Source organism: Rhipicephalus microplus, chromosome 3, assembly GCF_043290135.1.
Source record: "Rhipicephalus microplus isolate Deutch F79 chromosome 3, USDA_Rmic, whole genome shotgun sequence".
NCBI lineage: Eukaryota > Metazoa > Arthropoda > Arachnida > Ixodida > Ixodidae > Rhipicephalus > Rhipicephalus microplus.
This window is the reverse complement of record NC_134702.1, coordinates 47,477,695-47,492,188: the sequence shown is the minus strand read 5'-3', so window position 1 is coordinate 47,492,188 and position 14,494 is coordinate 47,477,695. Positions and strand designations below refer to the sequence as shown.

The window sequence follows — 14,494 nt, the reverse complement described above, 5'->3', positions numbered from 1 at the left end:
GGGAGCAGTAACAGCGCACAGCTTTTAATCTGCAGTGCGCGCTTGTGTGTGTGAAAAAGGACGAACTCCCCCCATCGACGACCTTCGGAGGCTCCATCGTGAGTGCGCTCGTGCGGGTGCACTTACTGTACATTTCGCGGCCCGCACGGCAGCTCTGCGCGAGCGTGCTTGAACGCATAGTTAAGGTTTGGCCGGAGGCTCGTGGTGGCGCTGTTCTCGCGCGTGGTTTGCTTGCAGACTGCGCGTGCTGCCAGAGAGAACAGACGGACAGGGCGGACCGACCGACGGAACGGAAGATCGTGAACCTCACGGAAAGTCGTGGTGACTCTTCGGAGCGTGACCCGCGATTCGGTGCGACCTCTACGATGACCTTTCTGTGGTGATGGCGGCGGTGATGACGACGGCGTAGAGGGGAGGGCTCGCAGAAGATTGTTGCGGTCACGCAGGTCTCGCGATTTTGGATCCGTTCTATTGACGGCTACGTTTTCTTTCGTGGAGTTTACAACGCTGAAGTTTGAAGGAGTTCAAATTGCGCCATACGCTTGGTGTTAGCTTCTGTTTGAGGTGCGGCACACCGGCCGTGGTGGTCTTGTGGTTTTGGGTATTCGACACTCGCGGTGTTTCAATCCCGTCTGCGGCGGCCGCATTTTGGTGGAGGCGAAAGACTGGAAGCCAGTGCACTTGGTCATCAAGTGCACGTTAAAGAATCACAGTTGGTCTAAATTTACGGAGCTCTTCACAACGGCGTTCTTCACCATCATATCGTGGTTTTGGGACGTAAGACACAAAAATTATTATTAGCAGAAGTTCTGGGAACAATTATATCTTGTTGGACTCATACACGAGACATTCCGGTGCAACGACCGCAATGGGCACGGGCACCTTGCCAAAAAAAGGAAACTATAACGTGCATCATCTGCATCAATGTCGTGGCGTTCATGGTTATCTGCAAATAAAAAACAAAAACAAAAACTCGTGCGTTTTAGGATCTCGGTAACAATAATGAGAGCCTAGATAAATGAAAGAGGAAAAGGGTGGCTGCTGTGCGAGACGGGAGAGAGGTAAATCGTGAAGTAGATGCCACGGCCGCCTGCGCAGCGGATAACCGCACGAGTCCTCACGATTTGCGCGAAGGGCTCTCGCCCGGACCTCGATATTCTGCGATCACGAGTTCCCGTTTGTCAGTGAGGAATAGTGCGTGAACTCTGGACGCCACTTTTCTTTTTTTTCTCTCTCTTTAATTTTCCTTCCTCGCCGCGTTGTTGTTTGCCGCTTAAGGGCAAGCAGAAAAGGTCTAAGGTGAAGGCAGCCGAAAGCTGAAAAGGTCGGCGATTATTTATAAGGCCACGTTGGTTTTTCTTAGTCAAGTCTGAGCGGTGCCCAGAAACTGGTCAGTGTTCCTCTGTATAGTCCGTATCGTGCTATTTCGTGTTTTCTTTTTTTTTTTTTCCTACGTGTGCACCCGCGTGTCCGGCCGATCGCCACGTCGAACCAAGATAAGAGTTATTTTCTTTCTTTGTTTTCTACGGTGCGGGGTGGAAGGTTGCGGGTTCGCTTGGGGCGGAGGGGGCAGGGCATCGATGGTTTTGAGAAGCTATAGCGGGAGATCCGCCTGCGGTTTCCACGATTTTTATCGATTACGCGCGCGCCGCACTGCGATTCGTGAAATGCGAGGGGGGAGAATGGCGCGGATGTAGCGGCGCTGTAAGGCCATAAATTCGCCGTGCGGGATTTTCGACATCCGAGCTTGTTTGCGCGTCGTGATCGGCGCGTGTGTTTGTGTGTGTGCCGCGCTTTGAGCCAGAGCTCTCCCGCGTTATTGAACAAAGAAAGAAGACCCGTGCATTCCGGTTACATTCTATTGAGCACGCCGAAGGAACCCTCGTGACCGAGAAAGGACTTTGAATATTTAGCATATGCCCCGCCGTGGTGGTCTAGTGGCTAAGGTACTCGGTTGCTGACCCGCAGGTCGCGGGTTCAAATCCCGGCTGCGGCGGCTGCATTTCCGATGGAGGCGGAAATGTTGTAGGCCCGTGTGCTCAGATTTGGGTGCACGTTAAAGAACCCCAGGTGGTCGAAATTTCCGGAGCCCTCCACTACGGCGTCTCTCATAATCATAAGGTGGTTTTCGGACGTTAAACCCCACAAATCAATCAATCAATATTTAGCATACGTAAACATATTTCCGTCGGTCGATAAGCAAAAATTTGTTCCGCACTCTCGGCGAAAGTCATCCCGCTGGGATTTTAACATATCTGGGCAGGCACGGCTGTTCTTATCACAATGCAGTGTTGTGCAGACAAACTGGCGAATCGGTTTGCGAATGTGTTGGAGTTGGCGGTATGCACTGCAGACATTCATAGCGGAAAAGTAATCACAGTGTGACTGTACAATAATATCTTGTGTCAAGTTGGTACACATATATCGAAACATAGTACATCTGGAAATTTTCTTTTTCCATACCTGCACTGTAGTTCTGCAGTATGACGTGTGCGTTCTATAAAATAAACGTATGCCAGCTGCTTATGAGGAAGGGCCAGCGCTACAACAAGCACCTCATTCGTGTAAGGAAGAATTTTCATCAAAGGGAAATTCCCTGTCGTAATATGGCGCAATGCTGCGTTTAGCCGTGGCCGACCAATGAAACAGATCTCTTAAGCGGCTTCCTTGGCAGTTAGTTGTGAGTCATGGGCGCGCATACGCATAATAGGTGAAACGAGGGTAAGATAGGTGAGGTACACCGATGCGCCTATATTACCTCCTAAGGATTGGTTTGCAAATGTTTTGAAGTTGGAGGTACACTAAACTGTAGACGTGCATACCTCGAACATCGATGTGCATTTGTCTGCACACTTGGCGTTGTGTGTTGCGCAGACACGCATAGCAAACAGACGTCGAGCTCGTTATCTCGAAATGCTTGCGTCGTGGTCCTGATCGTTCCGGTTATTTATCAACGGATCCGGAACAAGGTGTAGTCATTTATGTCAGAACTTAGCTTTACAGAAACAGCTTAAGGAGCTTATACCAATGTAACACGTACTCACTGAATACTCGTTTAACGTTGCTGCCGTTTACATTGCAGAAAGCAGCGAACATACAAATTTGTAGGGAAAACAAATTGAAGCATAGACGATTTAGGTTATCAGTTGAATACGCATGCGTCAGAGTCATACAAGGTGGCCCTGCGAAGGTAACAAACAAATCACGACGAATATGTGCAGATCTCATTTAGCCCGCTTTCTATATGGACAATCTTTCGACATAAGGCGGCGTTCATCTTCCGTAGACATTCTTCTCGGTGACACGCCTGAGAGTCTAAATCAACGTCTTTGTTGCTTCCTCCTAGTGCAACACGGCCCCGTACTGTTGTCCGTGCTGCTTTTCGATATGCATCGAATAAGCCAGACCAATTCTCCTGCTGCGAAAGGCGAGAGCAAGTTGCTGCAAATAAGTAGCAGTCGATTGAGATCTACGGCATTTTCTATACATGCATGCTGGGCTATACGGCTCACATGACTTTTTTTTTTCTTCAAATATGTCGGTTAACAATGCGCACGTACTGTTTTTGGCGTAAGGAGAAAGCTACACGTTCGTTCTCTCTTCAAATAGTTACGTGCAGTTGTGTATACATTTGGCTTTGTGCGTTGTGCAGGCACGCACAGCAGCCAGCCCTCGAGCCCGCTGTCTCGCAACTCCGCCGGTACTGGCGCCGAGAACACCGACCGGCTCGATAGCGACGTTTCGGACCGCCTCAGCAGCAGCATCGCCTCGGGATCTGAGGAAGAGCCGCTCGGTGAGTCACCTCAACGTCACTTGAGAACTAATTAACTAATTATCTAGTGACAACTTAATTATTTTTATTAACTGCCTCTAGGTTATCTGCAAGTAACGGGCAGGTCATTCTGAGTGCTTCAGGAGGGCCAACTGAGAAAGCACTGTTAGTCTCGAGAATACTAAATGCAAGGAAAAAATTTGTAAAAGACAATATTCAATCATTTGTGCAAGGAGGCTACGAACACAAGTGCTTTTCTTTAGGGTATGTTGACTCATCTTTGTCAAAATAATTGTATATACGTGCAATATGCGGGATGATATGCATGACCATACTTAAGTAGTATAAGAAGTAGCTTAATTAATTTATTTATTCATTAATGCGTGTACAAGATTACTGTAGGTCTAGGATGATTCCTTGCAGGATGAATATCAGAAGAGAGAACATAACACATAATGATATAAAGATTTACTGAACAAGAAGCAAAAGGCTCATGTGAACCTAAATTTTGGTAAGTTAAGTAAAGCTCGCATATTGTGACAATAAGGGAACAATGCTTAGTGGTACATTAAAACACAATGTAAAATATTTATTTCAAAATAAGGATATTATCTGAGCAATTAAGTTTAAACTGTTAAACAGAATCGTCAAAAATGAACCGCTCTGCTCAGATATTTCGAACTAAAGTCTTTCCATGCTGGCCTTCTGGATATTAATTGACAGCTGAAGCTTATGCATTCGACGCGTAAGGTATTATAGAATGTGCTAATTTCGAACCGATCTTGTCTCAATAATCGATATAGCAGCAACTTCTGGCTGGCAAGCAGACGTAGCCAGAAGGACGCGGAAAAATAACCAAATAGACGTGGAATTGAATTGACCTGGTTTCGCCCTTTTCATTTGGAAAGTGTCAACAAAGCTGCTGCTACCGTTGTTAAGCCATAGGTCGCTTTATTGTTCAACTCATCAGTCGTGAATAGATCATGGCGTTAGGCCAGCAGGTGTTGAACCGAAAACTAAACCGAGAATTTGATACCACGCAACACCTGATGACGTTTATAGCGCAAACTTTAAAAATATATCATACCCAGGTCAAAATTCAGCTCCGCAATAAACGAGAAAAATGAAATAACAAGCGCAGGTAAATGTTTCTTGGTTTGTCTTACGATCCATAGTGTTTAACCGCTTGACATCGCACGCTTCAACTCTGTTTTCTGGCACCTCAAACAGTCTGGAACCTTTCGCATTGCTTGGACGTGCGTCGTACGTGATTTTTACCTTTTCTCGGAATAGGTACGCCGAGAGAGAACAGACATGTGTGGACCTCCGCCATCACTAGTTCACAATGACTGACGGTGGGTCGCAGTGTCCTTTTTGTAAGGTGAAGTCGCTGAGCTCGCTTTGGTTAAAAGGTGGAATAAGCAAAGAAACGACGCAGTATAGTTAAAATTATATAGTTGTGAACCAAAGGACGTCAAATCTTACATGCCGCTTCTTCTGTTATTATTAACAAAAGCTTTATACTCTAGCATTAGGGAAGGGTCACCGCGGGAAGGGCAAAGTGAAAAGACCATAAGAGTTCGCGTTGAAGCATCGTTTGGGTAATGTTGTCTGTCTGCTGGCTAGGATCGGCCAACGCTCACTATAGTGATAGGCTATCATCGAAGTAGAACCGAATGGCAAAAGGAAGCAAGGATGGCCTAACAGAGAAAAGGCCAGTCAGAAGCCATCGAAGTAGTTTTCCTGAAAGGCATCCGAGATCGGAGGTGCGACTGATCCCAGAGGCTTTGAATCGAAAGCTTACATGTGTGGATGGTCCTTCATTTGATGAGCACTGCATGTTTATTTGTCTTAGGACACTTATAGACTCTCGAGAGTAAAGGTGTATAGAGATTTCCATGCAATAGGTACGGGCGTCTCGCAGTTTTATCGCCTGAAATCGGTAAATAATTTTCACTGAGACGCTTCTTACAGTTTTGAAGAGGCGGCTTCAAGCGAGTGCAACCATGGCAAACTGGTGTCAGCAACGTCGTTTATATTTTCAGGAAAAACGTAATTGTTATTATCCTTGTTCCGCGACGTCAACAACTTCACCTCTGCACTGTGACGACGAGATCGAACCGACAACACCAGTACCGGTCTCTGTGACCCAGGCAGCTTATGAACTGATCCTCATTTTCAATAATCTTGCGCGATCCTTTCAGATGTGAGAAACCTGACATTACAGTGTTCACGACTTCGCAAATATGGGGTATTCGCACTATTGGAAATGGCAATATGAACACACAACGACCAAGGCCGCGCATCAACTCGTGCCTCTGCGACTACATATATGGCCGGGTTTGGTGACCCGCTTCGCAATTCGATTCGACACTAACTAAACTAGCAATGTCAGGAATAGCGACGGTATAGTACGCCGAATCGCAGTGTAACGACATGCGGACACGCTCGTACGCATGCACGCATACAAATAAAAAATAATTGGCCCCGTATCTGCATATTACACCGCAAATGTCGTCGAAATACGATGGTCTTGCGTTTGGAGAGAATGATCAAAACGTTTATTTGATGTTCTGCGCAAGAAAATCGGTGAATGGTATTCTGGAGGCGTTGCGTTAGAGTGCCGCCAGCGAGCAGCGGAGGTGAACGAGCGCATCAAGTCACGTCACACGTGAGCGCTATCTGGCAGTTATCATGGAAAACGGGGCACGTGGCGTACCGTTATGGGTGGACAAACAGACAAATGTACAGACAGACAGACAGACAGACAGACGGACAGACAGACAGACAGACAGACAGACAGACAGACAGACAGACAGACAGACAGACAGACAGACAGACAGACGGACGGACGGACGGACGGACGGACGGACGGACGGACGGACGGACAGGTCAAAATTTTTGCTTCGAAGGTCCCCAAGGAAAACTATCGTCTTTAATAATTATTAAAATACATACATTAAGATGTGACAAGCCAACGCCCTGTTTCTCTCCGACCACTTCGCTCACCCCGCTCAGCTTTCGCGAGCTGCAACGTGCTTGTCCCGTTCGTACCACGTGCTAATCGCTGCACGTGCTGTAAACGACACGGCGGGACCTATGTTAACCCTCGCCGACAACGTACGGCACGTTGTTAAGCCTAAGCAACACTCGGCATTTGTACCTGTTCGTGGTATAGGCGATGCGCGGATAGGAGTAAGAGGGTATATACCGCGATGCAGTCGGCCGGAGATAGCCTTCGGAACGACGCGTTCGCAGGCGGAGACGAGGTCAGCGTGACGCCCCGTCGTCGGCGAGCGTAGGTCAGCCGAGACCAACACAGCGGCGACGCCTTCCAATCTGCACGTCCGCTAGGCTGTATACAGTGAAAGAAGAAATGTGAAGAAGAAAACAGCAATATTAGATTCGCGCGCGCGCCAGATGGGTGGAAACGACAGACAGGCCGTCGTTCTCACTCACTTTAGTGAGAGATAGAGAGAGATAGCCGGAGGCTGGCACGACTAGAAGAAATGAAAGCAAGACTTGAGAAGATGGAAAGACGAGGCACGCGCTGCGAACGGAGCAACGGTATATACGCGCGTGCTGGGAGCGTGGAGACTCAACCCGTTTTATGAGTCCTAATACGCCATCCCGTCGCCTCACATCTGGATGAAGAGAAAATGGTCGACATAATAGAAAGATACGAATAAGAAAGGAACAAGAAAAGGTAAAGGTCGAGGGCTTGCCAACGTGCCGCGAGCGAGCGATGGCGGAGCCGCCTGACGTGGCTGGCGCGGGTCAGAGTTCACGGCAGAGAGGGTCGGGTGTCAGGGCAGAGGTCGCCGCGCGCGCCGCCGCCGGCGGAGGTGAGAGTTCGAAATGGCGGCTTTCCCGCGGGCAGAGGATGCGAAGGGCGGCGAAAGGGTCGACGCTTGAGGATGGGTGAAGTAGTGGAGTTGGGTGAAGGGAGGTCGTGGAGGTTGCACCATTGGGGTAGGGGGTGTAAATTTACAAGCATAACCTCTGACCCAGTTCCTAGAGGAGGAGAAGGTTTTTTTGCCCGGAAAGCAGCGAGAAGGTCGCCGTGTGGAGGAGGTGGCCTCGTCTGAGTGTCTGTGTGTGTCTGGGTCTTCGGCTGTTGGTAACCCCTCCGGGCGCTTGTGATCTTAGTGTAGCCTTTGACCCGACCTCCGAGGCAGGACCCTTGACCCGGCGACCTTTAGGTGGAGAAGTTAAAACGATAGAAAAGTAAAAGCCAAGTCGGAATCACTGCCGTCGATTGGAAGGTCCCACTCGCTGAGAGAAATAAAGTATTATACAGTCTCAGTCTAGAGTGCTTGAACTGTTGACGTGTCTATCTTTCGCGTGAGCCGTTACGAGCTGGCACAGTGAGATAGACGTACTAACTTGAGCGAGTTTCTTTTTTCAAGGTCCATGCGCCTCAGCTAGATAACGCTGCACCTAAAGAGATTCGTGTCGTCGTGCTATGTATTTCGGCAGAACGACGTGAAGGTGTTCCTCTGGAAGCTAACTTGGGGCGTGTCGCCGTCGGAAAACTGAAGGGCGAACAAATTTTCAATCGACGTCGGACAAACTTCGTTGTTTATATGAGTTCTAGTGGTTCGATGGCGTCGAGGATTATTGTGCCCCTACGAAGCCAACTCGCGCAACATTAGCGCATGCATTGTGTGCCTCTCGTGTTGATTGATGCTTAGGGCGCTACAAATTTCTTGAAGACAGCACTTGACCGCGAGAGGTGATCGTGCCATGCTGCAACTGCGGCCACCAAGCATATAGCCGGTCAATGTCAGCCACATCTTTTCTAACATGCCACTGATAATTCGCTCATCACGCTTGCTTGCGACTTTCCCGTGTGTCTGGTAGTATGTCTCGAATGTCAAGGCTTCCGAGACCGACTGGGATAGTAAGCTCACGTTGTGCAGTCTTTATGAGTATTCCAACTAAACTACAAGTATAACGCAGCGTAATAGTTTCTGTATACGTGCTTGCCTGGTTAATATCCGGGCTCCGCAGTTCTATAGAAGCAAGCAATGTTGTTATATTAAAGACTCGTTATCCAACCGCTGGCATTACTGGGGTTCTTCGTCTTCGCCAATTTCCCCAGACATGAAAACAAATATAGCATTTGTTTTTGTATATGTGAGCCGACGTCCACGTACCTTGCACATGTATGGTATCATCAACGATTCGCACAAAAGTGTCAAGTCTTCCAGGTGGGTGTAAGAGCTCGTTTTGTTGAACTGAGAACTGAGAACAAGTCCAGGAACGATTAACGATGCATCCACGTTCTTCACTGATCATTTTATTCCCAACTCTGTCCAGACTTATGAAGAAATAGTTCGAATGAAGTGTGAGAGTGGGAAACGAAAATTAATTATAGGCGGCCACGGGAAATGGCAGAAGCTGCTGCCAACCTTAACTCGGGCGCCTCGAGTTGGGAAACACGGTAGGTCACGGCGCATTTTAGTGAACATCGGCATTTTCCAAAGCTTGGACTCTTCGCACATGCAGCCTACAGGCGACCGCTTTTGCGGGTTATCTGTCGATTGAATCTTCGAACACGCTTGCATACCGAGCTTTTCGGTTCCAGAACCAAATCGTGACGTGAGCGAAGAAAAACAAGATGCAAAATTCGAAATGTCACACGGCTTATGGCCCCAGCGACTGTTTGACCCCACGCGACCCGAGAAAGACTGGCCACTGCTTGCAGCGGCCGCAGGCCGTCTATAGTTGTTGCGCTGATTCGCTACGGTCCTCGTCGGCAATATATTGCAGTCCCGCCAACCGTGTTCTGCTTGCGGGCATGCATGCAGCAGTCTTGGTTTCGGGTGTCAGGAGCATTGGTATTCCAGTGGCGGTGGCCGTTTTCCGCGTGTGAAGCGGCCTTTTAAAAAAACCGGGGGTCTTGGGGTCAAGGACACGATGGGGACGCGTGCGCGTTACTCCGCGTGTTCTTCTTTCGGTTGCGCTCTCTTGTCGTCGTGTTTCCCTTTGTTGCTCGCTCTTACGCCTTTGTAAAAAAAACAGAACTCCACTAACGCATCCTGGCTGCATTCGTAAGGAATAACGAAGCCTTTAATGTTATAAAGCATCTTCCTCATCGTCATCTTCGGCCTATTCATGGTCGACTGCAGGACGAGAGGCCTCTTCCGACGCTCCAGGAGCATAGCCAGAATTTTTTTCTTGGAAGGTGGGTTAAATTATTTAGCAGTTATGTATGTTCGTGAGTACGTTTGTGCGTGTCCCCCTCTCCGTTTCTACACATGTAAGATGGAACAAATTTAGGGGTAAGGGCGATCCTTCAACCAGAGATCGAATCGGACACAACTGTTCGTGGTCAAGTTATCTTGGAAAGTTTCTTTCTTCGTTTTTACGCGTCGAAGCCAACGCAAGCTTCAACAGCAAACAGAACGAACAAAGAAAATACAACCAACAACGGAAAAGTGAATCGCCGGAATTTCAGGCTTGCAGTGATGGGGCAAAGTGAGCATCCACTAAAACAAGCATATGGCTCCTTACGATGTTACTCAAACAGAGCTATCGTATATAAAGGCGCCGTGATCACTAAACATATATAGCGCGGGGAACGCTGCACTTGTGTCTGCCTATGACTTTTACAGCGAGAGCTGTTATGAGATCACTTTTAGGGTCACGCAGTTGTTGTTGTCCACTGCTGCCGCCGCCGCCGGTGTCCGTAACCACATCGCGCAATTTTTTTGTAAACTTGCACCAATGGCACAGTAGAACACACCCGGGTCCGCTGAGTACTAGTCTAATATTCTACCACTCAATTACGTTGGTGCTTGTAACTTGCCTTAAGCAGGCATGACCTAGCACCAATGGCACAGTGCGGCTTGAACTTGGGTCCGCTGGGTGCCATCCCAGTATTCTACCACTGCGCGACACCGGTGTTTGTGACTTGCTGTCAAACTTGCCTTAGGTAGGCTTGATGTGAGGTCAGCAATCGCGTTAATACGACTTATAAAGCGTTTTACAACCACAAAAGAACAACCATGTCGTCGCACAATGTGAGTAGCGTAACTAGTGGGCCGTCCAATGCTCCAAACCAGCAGAAAAGCTTGTTCTTGTTCCCCTATTAACTGTGGCGCATACCCACTTCAGCCAGAATTCCTCATCGTCGTCAGCCACAGCATGGACAATTGGCACAAAATTTCTAGCAAGTGTTTAGCGGATACCACGCTTCTCATAAGAATGACGAAAAATAGCATTTATAGCGAATGCTGGCCTACTACCCAAAAGGTTATTAGTGGGTACCAAGCAAATGTGCTGGCAGTAGTTATAGTGTATTGAAAAATCTCCGAAGGTCCGCTCTTGTAGCTTTCGCTGTAGCTGTGCTGCGCTTATACCGCGCAAACATGGCGTTTTTTTTTTCTTTCTTTCCTCCTTGCTTAATTTTTTCTCGCCCTCCACTCTCCTAGCGTTGGGTATACAAACCGGGTACAACCTGGTAAATTCCCCGCCTTTCTCCCTCTCTTTCTTTACATCACAGATGCAGTCATCTATAATGTATAGAAAGATGTAGATATGTAATACTCCTATCTTTGTTTCTTTGTAGTTACAAACAACGCACGCTAACGCAAACATTGTTTTACATACCAATGAGCGGTCTTTATACATTCTATTACTTCGTGATGCCACAAGATTATACCCCATATAATGCGTATAATGAGGGCGATGTGAAAGTAAATGTGCCAAGAAAATCGCCTTGCCAACAGAAGGCACCCGTTCTGCAACAGCGTCTGCTTCTTTGCAGTGTGTCCGGATGTTTCGCTCTAAGCGTGGTGTCCGAGGTAGACGTATAGACGTGCACGCAGACAGCGTCCGACTTTAAAAGACCACTATTACGGGCTCCGCTTCAACTTGAAAACGTAGCAGCTCGTTTTAACAGTTCTCTTTGTTTCTTGAAGCCCGCTGAGACGGAGGTAAGTTTGCCTGGTCCGCATCCTGGCCTAGATGCGGGAAAAATCAGACGTCACGGAGCAAGCGCTGTACGACTCGCATAAACGGCGTGCGATAGACGAGGCCCGACACTCCTTTTTGGCAGGCCACCACCGGACCAGACCGTCGATCAGCCGTGACGGGGAGGTGCGCCCTCTATACAGTGACTCGGGGAAGAGCCGCGTGTCTATCGTACGGCATCGAGCGAGGCATGAGCGGACCCGTAAGAGGGCCGTCACCGCCAGTGCAACCGCTTCGTAGCACGTCTACGCGGCAGTGGCCTCCCTAAAAGTCGACCGTGACATCTGACCTGTTGCCGACTGTCTGTCCGATGCATGGTACGGGTGCCAGCAGCAGCAGCAGCAGAGGCAGCAGCAGAAGCAGCAAGCGGGGCTCACGGTTGCGAAGCGTCGATTGGCGTGGCGAAGCGCGTTTTTCGGCTGCGGTCGGCGTAGGCCCCTGACCGTGCCCTGCGGCTTCTGGAGGATGCAGGGCAGATCTCGTAGAGTACTTCGTCGCGTGCTATGCATCGCATTGCATCGCATAGGCGTGCGCGCGCTCCCGCGTGTTCGTTCGTGTAAAGCCCGTGCCTTATGGCTTCGTTAGCTTCGCTTTGCTCAGAAATGGGTTGGGAAGCAAGGAGGCGTATAAAAGCAGCCGTTCTGCTTATTAATGACAGATAGCGATGGGGTGAGTCTTTTGACATAACAAAACGTTGTATAGTTGTCCGAAGAAGAGCCCGATGTTGAGCAACATTGGGTTTTGTCAGTACTTGGAAGGGAGAGTTGGCAGAAGAGTTTTGCCACCCATTATTGACAGCAACTGACACTTCTCAAGAACGATCACTCCTGGGGATGGTGCCCACTAGACATGAAATATTATTGCTGGTCGTGATAGCGGTGGTTTGTGGAAATAGCGTTTCAATACAGGCCCCGCATGACGTGCCTAACCACAACTATACCACGACAGCGTTCTTTCAGCTTAGCATGTGACGAAGAAATATTGCTAAACCTATGGGATTTAGCTGTCGGAGAGCAAAGAAAACGCAGAACTATCGAAATGAAAATGAGGACATTGTTTTCTTTTTCTGGGATCAAATTCCCAGTTTTTGCGGCGTCCCACTCCATTCGCAGTAGGAGAAAATCATCTCCGATGTGGAAAATATTGATGCCAATGTGGAAAGCAATGGAATAATGCGTATCTCAATCTTACATGGAATATACAGTCGGTATACCTCTCCTTATATACATTTAATTTAAAAATTTACTGTTGGTCTTCATTGTATCCATTTTTATTTTTATAGAAGGTTTTTTACACGCTTCCATAATCCCCTTTCGGCTGTTGTCAACAAGCGTGACCCGCCCCCCTCCTCCCCCGCTGGCATAAACGCACTGCCTTGGCAGTGGTGGTGGTAGTGGTTCATGAGGAAAAGGAAGAAGGCACCTAATGTCTGTCTGCCTACAGGCGACACGGCGCAGTGCCTACCTTGGCAGTGAGACCAGCCTTCGTACTACCGCAACACAGTCCAGAAGATGATGTTCTTCTCTCCCTTGAAAAGGTCGATATCATCTCGCTATATCCACTTCAAGCTTGCAGTTGACAATCAGGGGTTTTATACAATTGCGTTTGTTGTACCGGACGCTCCTTATCAGCCTCAAAGTCTTCGATATGCTCGTCAGCATATGAAGGGTGTAAGAAGAGGGCGTAAGCGGCCGGACGCTCGAATGGTAACGGTCGTATATTAACTCTAGCTTCAAGCATTTGTTGGAAACTTCAGCACGAAAAAGAAAGTTGAAACAAATAATTATGACGAAAGTGCGAGAGGGGTTGGCTTCCTCGGCCTGTCAAATCGCGCACTGCTTTCTTCAACACATGAGCTCTTGCTGCTTTTTTTATATGTTGTAGGGCCTCGTATGTGGGCCATTCATTCTATTTAGCGCGGGCGACATTAGCGAGGAAGTCGCTTCGACGTCGCGAAACGGGCCGTTGTTGTCATCTTCACACAAAGCTATACGCCATCATAGCTTCGGAGCTTCCGGCGCCTAAAAAAAATCGTTTCTTGTTTTCTTTCTTAGCTCGCCATTCGGAAGCGTAGTAAAGGAAAGAGAAAAAAGAATTTCATGGACAAAAAAAGGAAAGAAAAGGCAGAACGTGGCATAAACTGGAAGGCGCGCAATTTTTAGAGACATCACTCGCAACAAACTTGCTACGAAGAGAAACACCGTTTCCCCCCCTTTTCGCATCAACGAACGTGGCAGGATCCATCGGGCACTCTTCTCTGCGGCACTTTTCAAAAGCCGTTTCGAGCATTCTTCTTTCTCTTTTTTAATCCCGAAGAACGAAAGTTGGAGTAAATAATAAAACAAGCGACTCGAAAGTGGACGGAGTAAGGGCTAGACGCCCAAGCCACGGGCGCGGGAGGTGAAACGATAAAAAAAAATGAAATAATTCACACAGAGAGAAAAGGGATGGAAGCTTTTACGTTCTGGAAAACGAAATCTGCGCTGCTTTTGCGTCAACGACGAGAAGCTGAGTGAGAGAGAGAGAGTGAAAGGGATGCACGGTGATATACACGAAAGAACGTCCGCAGCTTCGCGTTGTGGGAGGTATACAATAAAAAACGCTTTGAAGAGCGTACGCGTGCCGCGTTCATTTTATCACCTACTTCGCCATATTTTTTTCTCTGTTTTTCTTATATATAGCTAGCTCCCTCCCATTTATCCATCCGGTGTTGATATCTACTTTGATGCGTGTCTTTCCGGC

At 48.2% G+C, this 14,494-nt stretch overlaps 1 protein-coding gene across 2 annotated transcripts in view; it reads left to right on the top strand.

Moving 5' to 3' along the window:
- The window catches only part of LOC119175366 (uncharacterized), a 528,289-nt gene that overhangs the window by 334,660 nt on the left and 179,135 nt on the right, over nucleotides 1-14,494 (top strand). For both annotated transcript variants that reach the window (XM_075889437.1, XM_037426388.2), the window contains exon 4: nucleotides 3,653-3,793. In XM_075889437.1, the coding sequence (XP_075745552.1) occupies nucleotides 3,653-3,793 (141 nt within the window). The remainder of the gene's footprint in view (nucleotides 1-3,652; nucleotides 3,794-14,494) is intronic.